This window comes from Octopus sinensis, linkage group LG18 (genome assembly GCF_006345805.1).
Source record: "Octopus sinensis linkage group LG18, ASM634580v1, whole genome shotgun sequence".
Taxonomy (NCBI): Eukaryota; Metazoa; Mollusca; class Cephalopoda; order Octopoda; family Octopodidae; genus Octopus; species Octopus sinensis.
In genome coordinates, this window is record NC_043014.1 from 54,348,410 (window position 1) to 54,369,790 (window position 21,381).

General features: G+C 41.0%; 1 protein-coding gene across 3 annotated transcripts in view; it reads left to right on the top strand.

Annotated features, from left to right (window-relative positions):
• LOC115221727 (zinc finger protein 271-like) overlaps positions 1-19,654 on the top strand; it is a 33,778-nt gene extending 14,124 nt beyond the window's left edge. Inside the window, exons 3-4 of one of the 3 annotated variants that reach the window (XM_029791938.2) lie at positions 2,540-3,018; positions 16,631-19,654. In XM_029791938.2, the coding sequence (XP_029647798.1) occupies positions 16,821-19,610 (2,790 nt within the window). In that variant the 5' untranslated portion in view covers positions 2,540-3,018; positions 16,631-16,820 and the 3' untranslated portion in view covers positions 19,611-19,654. Of the gene's footprint in view, positions 1-2,456; positions 3,019-3,139; positions 3,522-16,630 lie in introns of those variants that run through there. The other 2 variants (XM_029791939.2, XM_029791940.2) reach the window with 2 other exon arrangements.
• Positions 19,655-21,381: the final 1,727 nt, after the last annotated feature.

The window sequence follows — 21,381 nt, forward strand, 5'->3', positions numbered from 1 at the left end:
CAAAAGGGTTAAATATAAAATTACAACTGGTTATTTCATTTCGTAATACAATTACGGCCTACCACATTCCGAGTCCAGGTCCCACTAAACTCAAATTTGTCTTTTGTTCCTTCCAGAGTCGAATGAATATGATTCGACAGATTTAATATTTGCATGAAGCCTTGTCAAAATGGATGGACGACTGTTGAGGTGGTTTGGCCACATGGAGAGGATGGGTGAGGAGCAGAGGATAAGGAGGGTGATGAAGGCAGAAGTGGTGGGCAGCAGAACCAGAGGCAGACCTCGGTTTGTGTGGATGGATGGATGGATGGAGTGAGGAAAGCTTTGGTGGTCAGAGGTGTTGGAGTGAGAGAGAGGCAAGAGAGTTTATAAATGATGGGAAAGCTTGGAGAGTGTTTGTGGAGGGATGAGTGAATTCGATGTTGCTGAAAGGAGTACGGAACCAACATGATGCGGCGGGGTGGGGTGGGTTGTAAACCAGCATATGCTGTTGGGCCCCTCTGCTGATATTGGGGGTTGCATTCTATGTCGTGACCCAAACATAGAATGGGGCTCGCCTCTTTGAATTGGGAAAGGAATGGAATGCCTGGTGTGTGTCTTGTTGTGGCCACCCCTCCTACATAAAATGGGGAATAGGCCTCTTCTCTTTTCTCTCTTTTTACTTGTTTCAGTCATTTGACTGCAGCCATGCTGGAGCACCACCTTTTAGTCGAGCAAATCGACCCCGGGACTTATTCTTTTTGTAAGCCCAGTACTTATTCTATCGGTCTCTTTTTTTTGCCGAACCTCTAAGTGACAGGGACGTAAACACACCAGCATCGGTTGTCAAGCAATGCTAGGGAGACAAACACAAACACACACACACACATATATATATATATATATATACATATATATGACAGGCTTCTTTCAGTTTCCGTCTACCAAATCCACTCACAAGGCATTGGTCAGCCCGAGGCTATAGTAGAAGACACTTGCCCAAGATGCCACGCAGTAGGACTGAACCCGGAACCATGTGGTTGGTTAGCAAGCTACTTACCACACAGCCACTCCTGCACCTGGGTATATATATAAGAAAAACATAAAATAAAGCGTAGTTAAAGATTTTCCCAAGGAATATAGACTCATAAGGCCAGTTTACCAGTTTCCATGATGCGTCTATTCCACCCTCCACCCCTTGACGGGGCGCCGGTCTGTCGCAGGGTGGCTCACTTTGGCCAGCTGAGTGAACTGGAGCAATGGGACACGAAGTGTTTTGCTCAAGAACACAACACATCGCCTGATCCAGGAATTAAAACCACAATCTTACGATCATGAGTCCAACATCATAACCACTAACCCACGCCCCCCCCCACTTGCATAAAACACATTAGATATAAATGGAATTTTAAGAATAACACCCAAAAAATGTAGGATAGAGTGGAAGTATGTTGTAGTTTGAAACTTGATGAGCAGACAGACCTATGATCAAAGCTGTTCTAACCATGACCATCACGACTTTTTAAGATTTTACAGGACTCCATTATTTAATGTTTTGTTCTTATATAAAACAGACTCTTTACTCTTTTACTTGTTTCAGTCATTTTGACTGCAGCCATGCTGGAGCACCGCCTTTAGTCGAGCAAATCGACCCCGGGACTTATTCTTTGTAAGCCCAGTACTTATTCTATCGGTCTCTTTTGCCGAACCGCCAAGTGACGGGGACATAAACACACCAGCATCGGTTGTCAAGCAATGCTAGGGAGACAAACACAGACACACAAACATATACACACACATATATATATATATATACAATTATACGACAGGCTTCTTTCAGTTTCCATCTATCAAATCCACACACAAGGCATTGGTCGGCCCGGGGCTATAGCAGAAGACACTTGCCCAAGATGCCACGCAGTGGGACTGAACCCGGTACCATGTGGTTGGTTAGCAAGCTACTTACCACACAGCCACTCCTGCGCCAAATCATCAGACAGGTATGATTTGAGGGAGATTTGCTTTTATTTCTAGTAAATCGAGACAAAGTAGTCTCCCTACTTAGCTCAAGCGTGAGTTGATTGTTGTATTATATATAAGAGCCTATTGTATCTGACTTGAAAAATTATAGGGGAAGGGAGTAAGAAGGAAAAAGGGCAACAGAAGAAAATGGCTTAGCGCGTGTGAGTGTGTGTGAGTTCTGAGAAGGTTGGTCGGATGTGATTGAGCCAAGAGAGACATGGAATGAAGACGTTTGATGCCTTTTATATCTATCTACATTGAGTTAACGATTAATATCGAGTGTATATACAACACAACAGTTGTAAGAACGATGGTTGGAACTAGAAATGCAGCCACATTTGTAGCGGTAATAAATAAAGTTGGGGGAAAATGTTTGAGGAGTGGAGAGCAGGATTTGAAGACGACTGCCATGATGTGTTTTGGGAGAAGATTCGACGGGAAATGCCGGAAAATGACGGAAAAAAACATCGTAAATTCAGTCGTAAACAAGGGAGGTAATCGATTAAATTTTTTGAAAAAAGAGAAAAAAGGGAAAAAGTGGAACCGAGAAATTGATGAAGAGACAAAAAGGATATTTGTTGAGGTGATCCCTTTTATTTATTTAGTGTGGCAGTGTTTTACTGTTTCTGAGGGTCGAGAAAGAAGAAAACGTAAGGAATCGAGACAAGAAGAGCGGTCGATCGGAATGAAAGAATTAAAAGAGTCGAGAGAAGGAAAGAGACGAGAAGAAGAAATGGAAAATGTTTAAAGAAAAACGGAGCCGCTTTGATGAAGCTTTCTCTCTCTCTCCTCATCATTGATGCTGGCGATTATATAATTGATAGACCAGGAAGCATGTGTGGATTGTCGAAATGATGCAGTGGAGTCTGGATTAATCGAGGATTTAATTAAAAAGACGATGCTGGGTGCAACAAAAGCAGAAAGAAGCAGAGAACGAATGTTGTTGTCGGATGAGGTTCGTGTTGTTGGCGGACGACGACGACGGTTTGTTGTAATTGTACTGCTATAGCCACGTGAGTAAGTATTTTGCTGCCTTTCTCATGAATAACTGTTCTTCTGGCGGTTACTCGATTGCTTGGTTGGTGGGAGTGGAGGAGATAAAGCAGGGAAGAGAGAGAGAGAGAGAGAAATGGTGTGGAAGAAGAATAGAAGATGGAGAGAGAAAGAATGTGACAAAAGGGTGAGAAGGAAAGACTGGAGCCGAGGAGGTTAGAATAGGGACTGAGTGAAGGAGAGAGTTTGAAAATAAAATATAGATAGAGATTTAAATAATAAAGAAGAAGGAAAGTGACAAATGTTTAAAAAGGTAAGAAAGATCCGTGGAGAGAGGGAGAGAGAGAGAGAGTGTGTGTGAGAGAGGAAGAGAGAGAAAGGGCGGGAAAGAGAGATTTGTGTGAATCAGAGACAAAGAGAAAGATACAGAGGAAGGAAGAAGGATTCGAACAAAGAGAGGAAGTGAAGAGACTTGATTAGACAAAAGAAAGAGAGAAAGAAAAGGATTTTCATGAAGGACTTGAGAGGTAAATAGAGGAAAGAAAGAAACTTCCTTCTGGCTTTTTTTAAATAATTTCTTTCTCTGTTTTCTTTCGCCTTGTTTCAAGTACGCCATCGATTAACTCCGTCTGTGAATAGATATATATATGTAGATAGATAATAGACAGATAGATAGATGTGTGTGTGTAGGTAGAGTTCATTGCATCTCTCTTCTTCCTTCCTCCTCTCCTTATTTTGCCAAAAGTCGTCATATTTGTTACCAAACTCCATTTCTTAATCCGATTTTCAATTCTGCCTTTCTCTCTCTTTGTCACTCATTTGACAATATATCCATATACACAAACACACACACACACAGAGTCCTTTCTGCCAAGACACACACTCACACACACACACACATGCAGGTACGTGATCGGGGTACATAAAGTGTATATATTTAAGGTCATTGTTTTTTATCTGCTCAAACTTCAGACTTTCGTGTGTTTCGCTGATACTTTTTGTTCTTCGTTCAAGATGGGACAGACGAGCAGAGAGGCCAATATGAAGCCGTTCGACCGGCTAGAAACAGCAGGCATATCTTCCTCAACTCATAATCTGTTGTCTTAAAAAAAGAATACATTGAGAAAATTAAGGGTGTCCATGCTTAGAACCCTTTTGATGATGGATCTGTCCCTTCGATCAGGGCTCACTCCTTTCCCCTAAACGACTGCAACAAAAACAAAAAACATGTTCGCGGGGTGTAATTCTAGATATAATCCATTATTTTGTTATAATTCAAACGGAGAGAATATCTGGCGCCATCCGCCCAAGAAACGAGGCGAAGGATCTTTTATGTTTCATATATTTATTATTATTCTTAACAGTAGAAGAGGTAATTTGTACATTGTTATTGTTAGTTTCTGTGCTTTGACGGACGAACTTCACCAAAAACGTGGAAAGAATTTCAAAAACAAACACAGACCTAAATAATTTATAAAAAAAACCGCAATTTACGCACAACATTCTCCAGTTAATGATGTGATTAAATTACAAATAACACGTGCTTTTTCCTTGTATCTCGTGTGTGAGAGACTCTTTATATAATGTGCGAATGTGTGTGTGTGTACGTACACACATAATTACATAGAACCCCAGGTCAGTTCAAAGCATTCCAGCCGTGATCACCTCGTATTTTTGGGGGTTCAGACATAATATATTTGGGGCTATTTTACTCAATATGTCCCTTTTTTTAAGACTTAGGGTGTGATTTGAGGTAGACAATTGAAATAACAATAGTAGGTCGAAGGAAACTAGAGGCTTCCCTGGGTTGCGTAACATAATATATTCTCTCTCTCTCCCCATATATATATACACACACACACACACATATATATATATATACATATATATATATATACACATATATATATATATAATACTAACATTATTTACTGTGATGAGCGCAAGGATTTCTGTGTTAACTTTCGTGTGAACATATACACACACACATTCGTGTTTGTGTTTATATATGTGTATATTCTCAGGTACCTCAGTGCATCTGTGTATATATGTACAATACTCCAAACAATATTGCAGATGGACATATTTAAGGGTTAGTTGGGAAGCTGTTGATGTGAAGGGATACAAAATTTCCTGTCGCCTTGTCATACCTGTTCATTAAGGTGCTCTTGGAGCCTGAAAATTTTGGCAGGTCACTGATATTATGTAATGTAATGCTCAGTATTAAAAAAACAAGACTGGATGGTCACCTCTGGAATAGCTATAATTACAGGTCTCTGTCATTATGGCTGACTTTAGGGATAAACATTGAATTTTCTTTAGAAAAGGTGTTAAAACAAGGGTTTCTCGGTTTCTTACATTCGTTTCACAGTCTTTTAAAATGTTCCAAAGTTTCCATTCATTTTCTCCAAATCGGCAAGATTTGGAGGCGAAGCGAAAGGAAATTCTACATTCCTTCACTCTTTTAGTCTTTTATTGGTTCCAGTCGTTCGGATTTTGATCATTGTGGGGGAAAATGATTTCAAGGGTTTTTGTCAAACACTTTAGTCACGGATTTTTATTGTTTGTTTATCAAATGTCTTTGTCACTTTTGGGCACAAAGAGATTGAAAACTGCATTGTTTGATACGAATGTACACAAAACCCTTTCTCTCTCACACACACACACACGCCAGGCTTCTGCAGAATTTCCAATCTATTAGATGTCCTCACAAGATTGAAGCCACAACAGAAAACCCCCAAGGTGCTGTGCAGTGGGATTGAACCCAGAATCACATTGTTTCAAAGTAAACTCCTATGCCCTCACTCTGCTTGCCTTGTATGTCATTTTTAGGGATATTTGGCTCATGTTTCCAACAAGTCGAGCCTGACCATTTAAGGTGCTTGCAATGGCTCAGCTTAGCCCTACATTGATCCGGTCGGGTCCCTTGCAGTTTAACAGATTGTCTTTCCTCTGAATCCCCTCTCATCCCTGCCTTCTCTGGTCATCTTCTATCACAGGGGTTGGCGAACCGGGGCAAATTACCCCAAATGGGGTAAAAATGAAATTCCTGGGGGTAATGAGGACTCATCAGACGTAAGTAAAATTACATTAAAAAAAAACCCTAACTCTTGTTACGACAGAAATTTTTCTTCTGACAAAACTGCATCTGTCCAGTGTAAAGGGACATGGAACTAGACTCAGGTGAACCCTTTGAATTCAAAGAATCTATGATTTTCTTCCTTTTGAATCAACTTAGGGGTAACTAAATATATTTTGGGGTAATTGGTTAAAAATGTACCCCAAACCCCTGTTCTATCACAACTGCCTTCTACTGACACCATATACTTGTATTTTTTATCACCCAGCAGGTGTAATCCAAATCTATACCAGGGATCTTTACCTTTTGACCTACAGATTTAAAAAATAATTTTTTGTTGCTAAACACATTCAAACTTAGCACACTGGTAGAATGTGTCATATAAAGCATCTTTTACTCTTAGCATTTTTGAGAAAAACTTATATTTTACAAAGTTATTTCACGTTAAAGTTGTCGTATTTCGGTAATTTCAACCAATCAATGGACGTGTATTCAGCTGAATAAAATTACTGCTGTTGTTTGTCAACAAGAACTTCCGGTGGTGTATATTTGTCACTGTTATTTATGACAACCCTAACCCTAAAACCTTAACCTTAACCCTAGCCCTAAAACCATATCCCTAACCCTAGCCCTAAAACCCTAACACTAACCCTAAAACCGTAAAGCTAAAACCAGTACAAACACACGAACGAAGTCATAAATAACAGTGACAAACGAAAAATACAGCGCTGATAGTTCTTGTTGACAAACAACGGCAGTAATTTTATTCAGCTGAATACACGTCATTGATTGGTTGAAATTACCGAAATAGGACAACTTTAACATGAAATAACTTCGTAAATGTAAGTTTTTCTCAAAAATGCTAAGAGTAAAAGATGTTTTATATGACACATTCTACCCGTGTCTGAAGTTTGAAAGTGTTTGGTTACAAAGAATTATTTTTTAAATCTGTAGGTCAAAAGGTAAAGATCCTATACCAGTTCCACAACCTCTGTTACACACACACACATATCACCTCAAACTGTTAATTCCCTTAATGGATGGTAGATCTAATCCATCATCCACGTCAACACAACCATCTGTCACTTTTGAGCCCCTTTAGCATAGTCAACACTGTTGCAAACATTTGTACCAGGTCTATGATCTGGGGATCGTTCCTAACATGCCCTCCACTCCATCAGTCTCTGAGGCCCTGCTGCAGAGTTTTCAGGTCAGTCCGGTCCTTCTTTGACTTAACCTTGAGATATGTTCCTGGATGAAATATCAGCTAATTTTCTTTCTACCTGTCTTGTTTAGCATTGTATAACAAGAGGTCCAGAAGTGACCATGTGGCTGAGGAATTTGATTGCTGACCTTGTGGTTTGGGGTTCAGTTCCAACCTTGAGCAAGTGTCTCAGCACCAGGCCAACCAAACTTGTGAAAGGAAACTAAAAGCAGATCAGCATGTTTACAGGCGTGGCTGTGTGGTAAGAAGATTGCTTCCCACACACATGCTCCCAGGTTCAATCCTACATCGTGGCACCTTGGGAAAGTGTTTTCTATTATAACCTCAGGCCATCAAAAGCCTGTGAGTGGATTTGGTAGATGGAAACTAAAAGAAGCCCATCATATATATATATATATATATATATATATATATGTGAGTGTGTCTTTGTGTCTGAGTTTGTTCCCCACGACCACCTGACAACCAGTGTTGGTTTGTTTATGTCCCCATAACTTAGCGGTTTGGCAACAGAGACTGATACAATAAGTACCAGGATTTAGAAGAAAAAAAGTTACTGGAGTTGATTCATTCAACTAAAATTCTTCAAGGTGGTGCCCCAGCATGGCCACAGTCCTAATGGCTGAAACCCTAAGTAAACAATAAAATATATATACACACATACGTTATTAATGATGGAAACAGACTTCTGAAGCCCACAACCACGTCTGCACCCATTAATGTACAATGTTAAGCAACAAGAAAAGCAGAAAGCAAATTAGCTGATGTTTCAGGGTTTAGTCACAGAAAGAAGGGAGGCAGTATTAGTTCAAAATAGTAATCTGTGTATCATACTTAAAACTGTTTTACTATTTATCAGTGGTGACAGATTTTTTTCCTTGCTACTGGTGAATCCCAAAGAAGCAGAAATACATATTTGGGAATACCACCACCACTGCTGGACACCATTCCTCTGCTACTGATATATTTCTGTGTTTTTTTAACGTTACATGTCCATAAGAGATGCTTTCTCAAGGTGTATACTGCAGTTTAGCAGGCTTTCAATGATGTATCAGCTTTAAGTATGGCATACAAGCTGCTGTTTAGAGATGTGTGTGAATTTGTACCTCCTTGTCTTGACATTGCATGGTAGTTGTAAATGAGTGTCCCTGTCATACAAGCAGGGTCATTCATTTCCAGTCTTCCTTGAAAACATGTCCAGTTATGGAGAAATATTTACCTTGCTTGGAAGCATGTAAGGGTTGGCAACAGGAAGAGCATCCTGCCATATTGAATTCTATTTGACGATGATGATGATGATAGTTTTGCTCCATCATACTCTGATTTCTCTCCAGCCATTGTGTGTCTTATGCAGTCAACATCTCTATTCAATACCAGTAATTATTTAAACCTTTTTACACACACACACACACAACACTTTTGATGTTGCTTGTCCCAAGTCAGACTCAGTCAAACACATCTTTGGTGAAATGCTGGAACCATCCTTTTCCTCTAATTTATTAAGAATAAGTGTATCTAGGACTACATGTTTTTTTAAGACGGTAGGGTTTTATGTGAGTGATATTTAGCTCTTGGTTCCAGCAGGTTGACTTACCTCTTATTGGCATCTACCTAGACTTGAGCCAATGAGAGGCTTCTTACCTGCAGAAACCAGCAAAGATGGATTGAATCCACTAAACGACGTCTTTGATTCCTCAGATTTTATTAACTTTGGTCAACAGTTGATGTTGTCACTCGTTTGGCATTTATTCATGATATATTAAACTGCTTGAATGAAGGAGAAGCCATGAAGAATGTGTCGGGAATCTAATTAAATCCCATTGATTCCTTCTCATGCCCAATGCCTTCAGGCTCCTCGGGGAATATGGGTTTTTTTCTTAAATATCAAGTGTTTTTCATGAACAAAAGTATTGCTGGTTCACGTTTCCAACTGGACCAGACATTGATTCTCTGTTCTTCCAACGGTGAGCCGCATAAACAACTGGCTTTTGTCTCACTCACCCCACTCATTCCAAATAAACTATTTCTATTTTTCATTCAATGCTTTATCAGAATTTTATTTCCAATGTCTCTATAGACAGCTTTACAAACATACACCATTGTACATGTGTATACATGTATGTGTGCGTGTGTGTATATATATATATATATATATATATATATATATATATATAGGGAGAGTTGACGAAAACAGGTGGTGTACAAAACAAACAGATGTATTAGTATAACGCTCAGGAATAGAAAAAGTCTTTTACTTTTCGAGCCTACGCTCTTCTACAGAAAGGGACACAGAAAATAACAAGGAGAGAAAAAAATGTGTGTAGTGGGTAACGATATATATATATATATATATATATATACACACACACATATTGGCACAGGTATAGCTCTGTGGTTGAAAAGCTTGTTTCCCAAGCATGTGGTCTTGGGTTCAGCTCCTTGTTGAGTTCCACCCTGGCAAAGTGTTTTTCTACTGTTTTTCAATCAACCGAAGCCATGCAAATGGATTTAGAAAGAAGCTCATCGTTTCTGTGTGTGTGTGTGTGTGTGCTGTTGTCTCAGCATCATGTGATGGTTGTAAATAAGCATCAGAATCATCATACAGGTGATGTTGTTTGTTTCAGGGTGCCTGTGAAGACCACGTCTGGTGATGGGGGAAATATCCAATTTGCTTGGTGACAGGAAGAGCATCCAGCTTCAACAAATTCCGTCTGACCCATGCAGGCTTGGAAAAGGGGACGTCAAATAATGATGGTGCCGTCCACATATTTTATTCACTTTTTAGTATCTGTTTTTCCATGCTGGCATGGGTTGGATTAATCTATTATAGGGGGCCTTGTTTTACAGCTAGATACCCTTCCTGTATAGGGCGGCGAGCTGGCAGAATCGTTAGCACGCTGGGCAAAATGCTTAGCAGTGTTTCGTCTCTCTTTATGTTCTGAGTTCAAATTCCGCCGAGGTCAACTTTGCCTTTCATCCTTTCGGAGTCGATTAAATAAGTACCAGTTATGCACTGGGGTCGATATAATCGACTTAATCCGTTTGTCTGTCCTGGTTTGTCCCCTCTGTGTGTAGCCCCTTTGTGGGCAGGAAAGAAATTAGATACCCTTCCTGTTGCTAGTCCTTACTTGTTTTTCAAGTAAGGGATCTATTATTTTCAATGTTGTCCCTGCTTGGGACTCTGCAATACACAATGGGCTTCTTTCATTTTCTGGCTACCAAATCCAGCCGCAAGGTTTTGATTGGAGCTTTTATTAGTAGAAGACACTCAGTGTCTGAAACTGTGTGACGGAACCTGAAAAAATGTGGTTGGGAAGTGAACTTATCTCTCTCTCTCTCTACACACACACACATTCATCAGTACAGTTTCTATCTCCCATATTTCACTTATGCAGATTTAGGCAAGGTTTATTTTATGGAAGCCCAGCTGTTGCCTATTGATGCAAGTCTCTCCTCCATGTCACCAATATCCAAAGGAGGGACAAGGGCTGATATGCCTTTCTGCCAATGTCCCCGCAGGGGTTGCTGTCTGAATGCCATGTCCTCAATTAGACATCCTAAAATATCTCGTTCAATCCACAAACAATTGCATCACACTGAACTTCAGAGCCAGTTGTCACCCATGAATCAGTGTGGCTTGGTAACAGTGGCCAAGCTTTTGCTAATTGTTTGAGGTGACCCTCAAGTTGTGAGAAGATACAAAAACCTTCTTGTCTTCCCCATCCTTTGACCAGCATCCCATCCAGGATATGACAGCTGCAGAAAGGGATATTCACCAGCACTTACTTGTTATCCATTTCCAGCCGAGGAGACGAGAGCATTTAAGCCAGTCAGGGGCAACCCCTGTGTGGACGTGGGGCTTTCTAAATGGCACATCTAATGAAACATTACTTTGATTTTTTTTTTTTTCTTTTTCTTCTTTTTACTAGTGCTGCCTGTCTGATGTTGAGCCCTGTCTCCCTGCTCCCTGCTTCTTGAAAAAGGTTGCCCTTGCCTGTATTAGAGCATCGGACAAAATACCTGGTGGTGTTTCTTGTGGATCTTTACATTCTGAGTTCAAATCACACCAACGTCAACTTTGCCTTTTTCCAGCTTCAATGAAATAAAACCCCAGTCAAGTATTGGATGTCCATGCAATCGACAATCCCCTCCCCCCTCCCCAACCACCACCACCAATTGCTTAAATTAGGAACTATTACATAGGTAAATACATCTGCATCTAATGACCACCTCATTGATTGTTGTGATGTTGCTCGCCAACACACTCCAACTGTCACCCAGATAATGGCCTCTGCCCCTCAAAACTGCTTGTTTTCCTGCCACCATCCACTCAATCTCTCCTCATTCTCTTCTTTATGTTCCCCCCCCCCGTCTCCAACCCACTATTCACTCCTTTCCTTTCCAACAAATGAACTCTCCAGAATGTTCTTTCTGCCATTTTTCTGAGAACGTTTTCTCCCTCTCTCTCCTCTTTTCTCTCCTTTTTTTTTTGTCTGGACTGAGGGGAAAGGCTTGTCTTTTTAGTCTGATGTAAAAGGGTCAGATCTCATCTGTCTCACTTATGGCTATCTTCAGTTTTTGTGTTTTTCAGGTTAAGTGTATCTGGGATTACACTACCCAGTGTGTGTTTCCTTTTCTTTTCTAAGACGTTAGGACAAAATTTGAGGCAGACTTCGTTGCTATTTCTAGCAATTTGTGCCTTCCTATAGCAGCTTCCTCCTTGACTCATCTGGCATGTTTGTAAATATGTGTGTTGGGGTTTTAATGATGTTTAGTTGAACAGAAGTAATATGGTCATTGCTATTGTTGTTCTTTGACCCCAGGGTGGCCGTAATTTTATCAAAACAATTCCAGCTATGACCATCACCTCACTATTTTCCAGATATTCGTTGTCCGTAATCTGATGACAACCCTCATCTCCTTCAGATATCCTGAAATGACTCGTTTTAACGTCTGTTTTTCCATGCCAGCATGGATAGGAAGGTTTTTGAGGTAGGATTTTTACAACCAGATGCTTTTCCTGTTGCCAACCCTTACTTCAAGGATTTTTATTCAAGAAGAATTTGAAAGCACAGGAAATTTCAACAAACATGGCCAGCTGCAGTCCAACCATAAATGGTGCCATCACCGTTTGTAACTTGGCATAAATTGTAAATATTTGCTCACACACACCATGCACACACACATACACTATAGACTTTTACAGTTTCCTTACACCAAATTCCCTTACAATGTTCTGACCAACCTTGGGCTATAATAGAAGGTCCTTGCTCAAGATGCTGTGACATGGGACTGAACTCAAACTTTGTGGTTGAGAAGTAAATTCCTGAAGCACACCTGTGCCTGTACATCCTGATCCTAGATGTGCAGTCTTGGCTCCAGCTGGGTCGTGTAAAATGTTTGGTTGGAAAGGCCACGTGTTTCTCCTTGTATTGTTGGGTGAAACCACCAAACAGAACAACAGGGGGCTGGCTGTTGAGGACCCCCCCCCCGGGAGATGTTACAAATTGGTCCTACCTATCACCTGCCTGGTTCAGTTCTGTGGGGATTGAGTCAGCAGAAGGGGTTCTGGGTTTCTGGTCCTGTCCCTTCCTGCTCACTGACAGCACCACCTCAGGACACTGGACATCGAAGGCCTCCAGGTTTTAATATGTCAACTGTACTTGGTCCAAGTCTCACAACCATATTGGTTTCATGTTGTGGCACAAGGCCAGCAATTTCGGGGGAGGGAGGTAAGTCAATCACCACCACCCCTACCCCCGTACTCTACTGGTACTTACTTTATCAACCTCGAAAGGGTGAAAGGCAAAGTCAGCCTCGGCAGAATTTGAATCCAGAACATAAAGTCAGACCAAATGCTTCCATTCTTCCAGTTCACTGCGTTAAGCCTCCCAACCCTAATGGAAATTGGGAAAAAAAAGGGTTCAGGCAAGACCCTTGGTATGGTGACTAACACAATTGCTTAGAACCCTCTTTCTGAACCTATCTAAATTCTTCCTTTCCATCCTTCTGCATAAATGGATGAAAAAAACCTTTTAAGCAATCCAAGTTGTGTCAGCAAACAACTTTGTTCCGTTCCTTATTTTTTACCCTGTAAAGTTCAGGTGCTTGCAACAACAAGAGCCATTGCTCGTACTGTTTGGGAACAGAAGGGGGGGGGTTCAGAAATTTGGGCAGACAACTAGATTTTCCCAAAACAAGCAACTTCTGTGCCGGGGTTGTTCTGAATAGAAATTTCTTTTTGGCCACATCTGGGATTTTCGGGAGAAGTTGGAATCTGTTTGACAGGGGAAGTAACTGTGTCAGCAATCCAGTTCAATAGTTTCTGGTTAACCAGAAAAAAACATTTTTATTGTCTTTCCCTTCGTTGACTTTCCCTTCCAGGGATTCTACCCGGAGTTCATTTAATTGATAGAATTCCTTCCTCAGAAACTTCTTTTCTATCAATGCTAGAAATTATTATTATTGGCACTTATGGCCTTTCCATAGAAGCATTTATATAAGAAAGTGGAATTAATCTGCATTTATTAAAATGTTGATAATTCTAACTTTATGTGGAGGGGGGGGGGGCGAGTCACTTACATTGACCCCACCCCACCAATGCTTGACTTCTCATTTTATCAACGTTGAAAACATGAAAGGCATGATTTTGTGGATGGAAACTGAAAGAAGCCTGTCGTGTGTGTGTGTGTGTATTTTTGTATCAATGTTGGTGTGTTTACATCCCTTTAACTTAATGGTTTGGCAAAGGAAATCGATAGAATAAGTACCAGGCTTGAAATAAGTCCTGGGGTCGATTTCTTCAGCTAAAAATTCTTCAAGGCATTGCTGCCCCAGCATGGCCACAGTCTAATGATTGAAACAAGTAAAAGAGCAAATATAGTCTTCCTCTTCACCACTTCATCCTTTCTGTGGCTGGCCATTGGTTGAACAGTCCTTTTCAAGGGTGGTCAGGTCCTCTCTCTGACACTACCCCTTTTGGTTGCCCTTTCATGACATGGGACACAGGAACATGGTGTACCTATTCTAAAAACCAGAATACGCATGACAAAACTTTGATTTATACAGTAATGGGGATGGTCATGGCTGGAAGGTTTAGTCCCAGACCCAAACAACAAAAGCACTCCAAACTGTTCGGGAAACAACATTAATGTCAAACCTTTCCAGTGCTGTTCCTTGTAAAATGTGAAGGGGTCATTGTGCCTGGTGTGAAAAAGAATTAGATTCTGGTTCAACCATTCCAATTGCTATATTTTGCCAAGATGGTCCAAGAGGTCGGAAAATGCTCGGAGATTTCTCAGGTTTGGTTATTCCTTTACTCTGTTAACTATTCACATCATCTTCATTTAATGTCCATGGTCCTTGCTGGTATGGATTGGATGGTTTGAAAGGATCCAGTGGGTCCAAGAACTACATCCTGCTCCAGTGTCTGCTTTGGAATGGTTTCTACAAATGGATGCCTTTCATAAGATCAACCACTTTACAGAGTGGACTGGGTGGGGTTTTTTTTCATACCACCATCGCTTGTACAGTCTCCATGCACCCTGAGGGTGCAACTTCATCCTAGGAGATGAGGGGTTAAATATGGGTAAATATATGAGAAAAGGGGTCAGACTGGAACAGGGTTGTTGCTGTGGAGGGGCTACATGACTATTCACATTTTAAGAGAGAGGGTGGGGCCAGAAAGCAATAGATATGGTAGGAGTGAAGTGCCAGGGTGGACCTTCAAGATTGAAGGTGGGTAGAAATAAGTAGGGCAGAGGGATCAGGAGTGAGGGTGGGTGGAAGTTGTAAGAGATTACAGAGGGGCAGATGAAAGGAGGTACATAATTGCATATTTAAATTAAGATTAATTAATTAATTTCAGTTGTCTTCCTTCTTTTTGGTTGATTGAAACATTGTTCAACAAGGTTTACTTTTACTTATTACAGATACATCATCATCATCGTTGTTTAACGTCCGTTTTCCATGCTAGCATGGGTTGGACAGTTCGACCGGGGTCTGGGAAGCCAGGAGGCTGCACCAGGTTTCAGTCTGATCTGGCAGTGTTTCTACAGCTGGATGCCCTTCCTAACGCCAACCACTCCGTGAGTGTAGTGGATGCTTTTTACTCGCCACCGGCACAGGGGCCAGAGGAGGCTGGCAAATGGCCACGATCGGTTGGTGCTTTTACGTGTCACCGACACGGACGCCAGTCAGGTGGTGCTGGCATCTGCCACGTTCGGACGGTGCTTTTTACGTGTCACCGGCACAAGTATCTTAACTATACAGTCTTCATTAATTAATTAATTAAAATTATCTCACTTGCCACATGAGACACATTGACATTTATTTCAGTGAGTTTGGTGCTTCTTTAGCTGTTGTTTCTGTTTTTGTTCTTAACCTCACCCATCGTTTTGCTTGGAAGAGGCTCAGTGCCTTTCTCATACCAGGGTGGGAGTCCCTGTATAATCATTAGACCTTCTAGAAATAACAGCCAAATCTTACTCAAATCGCATCCCATTGTCTTAGATAATGGCACATTGAATACTGTGTCCTGAGTTTGCTGTGCATAGGGAAAAGAGGGAGTAGTCATGGCTGGAATGCCTTAAATCCTAATGTACTTAATAAAGGCTGACTGACCTAGGGTTAAACAGCCCTCACCATTTATGGTTGAGACAACAAGGGAGTCATTTGATTTGGAAATTGTTGTGAGATCTGCCACAAACCACACTGTCTGTATCACCTCAAGAAGAAGAAGAAGAAGAAAGACACATTGGATAATGCCATCATCATCATCATCATCATCATCATCATTTAATGTCCATCTTCCATGCTGGCATGGAAAATGGGCAGTTTGAAAAGATCCGATGGATCCAAGAACTGTTTCATGCTCCAATGTCTGCTTTGGAATGGTTTCTACAGCAGAATACCATTCCTAATGCCAACTATTTTGCAGCATCTTGATGCTTCCTTTCACGGCACCAACAGACAGCTAGCAATACTCAAATGAGATTGCCATGCCTGGAATGTCTTTGAATCTTTGGTTTGCTCTGTCAGGGCTAACCCAGAGATAAGTAACATCAACCCCCCCACACACACACACACAAAAAGCTTAATTGAGGCTCTTCTCGTTGACTTAATTTCATGTCTGTGAATATTAATCATTTGTTACTATAGCAACTGTATTGCTTTCTTTTTTTTATTATTTCTAAATACTTTTTTTTTTTTATTTCTATTTTATGTTTTTGAAATTCTGTTTTTCTTAAAATTCTGTTTTTCATAAAATACTATATTTTCTTACTGTTTTTCTTGAAATTTAATTCAATGTTGACTTTATTTATTTTTCTTTTCAGAGTTTTTCCCATCCACCCAGGAACCTAAAACTTTGTCGGTTTCTTCCATGTGTCATGTTTGTTAAATACCAAGCAGCTAAGCCGACTTTCTTCTCCTCTGGCTTGTAACGGACTCGTAATTCTCAGACAAAGGACTGGAACCAACTCCCTTCATTGATTCTGTCTTCTAGAAGTAAAACAGGCCAAAATCATGAATGAGCAATCGGAAAACTGCCAAGTTTGCTGCAATGCTTCCTACAAGCAAACTAAAAAATTATCTCCAGACATCAACCCTTACAAGTGTGGCATCTGCCTGAAAGGGTTCCCCAAATTGTCTTTGTTGGCCAAACATGTCAAATTGGACAATTGTCGAGACAACATAATCAACTGCAACCTTTGTAACGAGTCCTTTGACCATCCCAGCTTGCCGTTGAGTCATCCTCCCACACAACCGAGTCCTTGTCTCATGGAATGCACAAGACCAAACAAGCCAAATAATTGCTGCAATGTTATCTTAAACAACCGGAACCCAAAGCAGAGCCCTTGTTGCAAAAATTCACCTTTGACAAGAAAACGAAACCAGCTTGTCTCCGGAAATAATAATAATAATAATATGGTGAACGAATGTTTTAAAACCTCCACCATCTCAAGAAGAAACATGAATGGAAATGTCTCTCGCACTAGACCTTTTAAATGTAAAATATGCTTAAGGAGTTTTCCCAAAGCATCCATCCTTGCCAACCACACCAAATCTCACACAAAAGACAAATCTTTTAAGTGTGATATTTACAATAAAAATATTGAATCCACGAATTTCACCAGATTTGAGAATAATCATTCTTCGAGTGGTAAGGTTTTCAGTTGCAACATTTGTCACAAAGCTTTCTCCCAGTCCAGTAACCTCACAACACACAAACGCGTCCATTCTGGGGAAAGACCCTTCCAGTGTTACATTTGTAACAAAGCTTTCACAGAGTCTGGCAATCTTCGTCGTCACATGAGAATTCATTCTGGTGAGAGACCCTTTAAATGCGACATCTGTGAGAAACCGTTCTCTCAGCTGTCCCACGTAGCAAAACACAAAAGCACACATTTTAAAATGAAGCATTTTAAAACTAAAACACACAACGGTAAGAACCGCATGAAAGCCAACAACAACGGCGCCAATAAACCCAACATACGCCCTGGGCGCCGTCGGCAAGTTTCATCTAATGTTATCAAAATACACTCCCCTTCCGGAAAAATCTGCTACAAGTGTGCAATCTGTGAAAAAGTTTTCAAAGAATCAGGGAACTTAACTCGCCATTTCAGGACCCACACGGGGGAGAGACCCTTCCATTGCAGTATTTGCTATAAATCATTCTCGCAAGCATCACACGTTCATAAACATATGAAAACTCACACTGTTGACAAACCATTTTCTTGTGAACTTTGTCCGAAAAGTTTCTCCAATTTCGACAGCTTATATGAACACGTGAAGATTCATTCTGGTTTGGATGTTGAAGAACAAGCCAAGATTGATATCCTCAGTCCTGCTAATATCGAAGAAACTGCTGTAGCGACTGTTATGGCTTTGGAGGAATCAAAAGACTCTCTTGAAGCAATCAAACCTATTTTATTACAACCAGAATATGATGTGGCACCCCTCCAGCCCAGCCCAACCAGTGGCATCGTTGAAGATTCCGCAAACCAGATCCTAATGCAAGAACCTCTTACTCCGCAGTATCTTGATAGTAATTTGCCTCCAGAGTTGGGATTGCTGCCTGACATTCCAAACGTGCCGAAATCCTCGTCTGTTTTTGAATGTCATATCTGCCAAAAGACTTTCTCTCAGTATTGCTTCCTCACCCGACACAGTAAGATCCATTTGAAACTGAAACCCTACAAATGTAAAACGTGTGGCAAGGCTTTCACGGAATCCGGAAATCTCTCTCGCCACATGAGAATACATTCTGGAGAGCGTCCGTACAAATGCAGTGTCTGCAGCAAAGCTTTCTCTCAAGCGACTCATCTACAGAAACACATGAACACACACACAGCAGACAAATCTCATTGTTGCCATTTTTGTCAGGCGACCTTCAGACTTTCGGCTGATTTGACAAAACATTTGAAAACTCACTGCCAAGAGAAACAGTACCAGTGCCACATCTGCAACAAGGTCTTCACAGAGTCTGGCTCCCTCTCGAGGCACATGCGTATTCACTCTGGCTCGCGTCCTTATCAGTGTGAAGTGTGTGACAAATCGTTTTTCCAGTCTTGCGTCCTAAACAAACACAAACGGATCCATTCGGAAGACAAGCCATTCAGATGTGAAATTTGCAAGAAGGCTTTTACCGAGTCGGGTAACTTGACCCGCCACTACCGTACACACACGGGTGAGAAACCCTACCGCTGTCATATTTGCAGCAAACCCTTTTCCCAAGCATCACACGTCAACAAACACATGCGCACACATCCCGAGTCGCAATACTTTCAACAGGATTTCACCTGCAGTACTTTGTTGGAAGAGAGCGACCCTTATTCTAACATGTCCTTAATAGAGGAAATGATGGCCTCGACAGACACAGGCGCCAGTCAGGAAGGACCTGTCACTCCGGAGAACTCGGCTGCTCCGTACACAGACTTATCTCGTCACGTGCGTTTTTATGCCGACAGCAAGACGTGCGAGTGCACCAACTGCAACACTTCTTTCACCATTTCCCAATACACCGAACATATCAACACTTGTCTTGCAAGTGCACCAAACACTGTAAAAACTGATTCTAACCCAAACGAGCTGAAACCAGGAAACTGTGTTGGTGGGGACAGCGTCACTGGTGATGCTGTGCTCAACATAAAAACAGCTTTAAATGTTTTGGAAAACCAACACGAAAACACAACCAAAGAAAACATTCTGCCAGAAGACTCCAATTCTATTCCTGACATAACAACAAACGATGGTTGTAATGATGAGGCAGGCGGCCCACAGCCTCCCATCGCCGTGAAAACTGAATCTATGTGAAACAAAGTGTACAGAATTGATAAATATTTTAAAATATATGTAAACTGGGGTTGTTGTTGTCTTTTTTGTGTCTCTTTTCCCTCCCTTATTCTTTAGTTTTTTTGTGTCTGTCTGTGTCTACATCAGCTGCTACAGGTGGAAGACATTTGACACATTCCCAACATTTGGGCGTCCGTAAGAAACAGGTAATCATGCCTTGTTTTCTGTTTCTTCAGCTGTCAGTAATTCCATGGTTCCATTCTGTGTGAGAGAGAGATGTGAACATGGTACACATATAGGCACAGGAGTGGCTGTGTGGTAAGTAGCTTGCTTACCAACCATATGGTTCCGGGTTCAGTCCCACTGTGTGGCATCTTGGGCAAGTGTCTTCTGCTATAGCCCCGGGCCGACCAATGCCTTGTGAGTGGATTTGGTAGATGGAAACTGAAAGAAGCCTGTCGTATATATGTATATATATATGTATGTGTGTGTCTGTGTTTATCCCCCCAACATCGCTTGACAACCGATGCTGGTGTGTTTACGTCCCCGTCACTTAGCGGTTCGGCAAAAGAGACCGATAGAATAAGTACTGGGCTTACAAAGAATAAGTCCCGGGGTCGATTTGCTCGACTACAGGCGGTGCTCCAGCATGGCCGCAGTCAAATGACTGAAACAAGTAAAAATAGTAAAAAAAAAATGAGTATATAAGACAGTTGTGGGCAACATGTGGCCTGCAGTACTTCCTAAATGGCTCATCTAATGAGAAATTACCTTGAATTTTATTTTACAAGTTTGGCCCATTTGATGATGAGCCAAGTCTCATCCAGCCTCTTTCATGAATGCAGTTGCCTGTCCCCAATATCAGACACACCAGGAAACTTGTGTGTCTTTGGTTACTTTTTGTTCCATGTTTTCACTCTGAATGTGCATGGAGGAGACATAAGGCAGACCAGCATTCGAACATCTCTAATAAAAACATGGACCTTCCTAACTACCATATTTTGTAGTATGGAAGCCACACTTTTTTTGTTGAAAAAAATACCCTGAAAATTACTCTACATTTTCCATTATGTTTGTTGAGAAGTTGCTGTAATTTTCTTAGGGTTAAATCCTTAAATCCTTTAAAATGTTTTAGCCCGAAGGCCACGGCCATGCTGGGGCACCAAAAACTGTTATTTCATTATTTAGTAATTTCTACCCTATAAATCACTTGATTTAACTAATATCATTGATCTAAATACAATTACTCAGTAAATTTTATTTATCTTTTTTTTTTTTTTTTATAAAATCTCTGCTGCAGCTACATAGTCCAGGCTGCTTTGCGGTTTCTTTACTGATTGTTCATTTGCTAACAGGCCTTCATTTGTGTCACCAACCATTTTCAGTTCTGCAAATTATCTCCCTAGTCTATGGCAGGCGTATCAAGGAGACAAATATAGTGTCACCTTTAAACTTGAAGCAGGTGGGCAGCAATGATAGATGTGGTACAACCACCTTGGTGTTTCATGGATAATCACAAGAGAATTACAGCAAAGAGCATAATGTTTTGTAATCTGGTAAGAAAACCAGGTGAGTGGCCATTGCTTGGTGATGTTGCTCCACACCAGGCATCAGCACTCCACTGGTCACCTGCCAATTCTGTTTCATAACAGGTATTTTACTCCATTCGCATGATCACTGCCTGATTTTGTGGACAGGACTTTGCCATGTATAAACGTTTCTTCCTCAGAATCACATTTCCAAATTCATCCTGTGTTCTTCACGATGCCATAAAATATGTTCTTCTATGTTT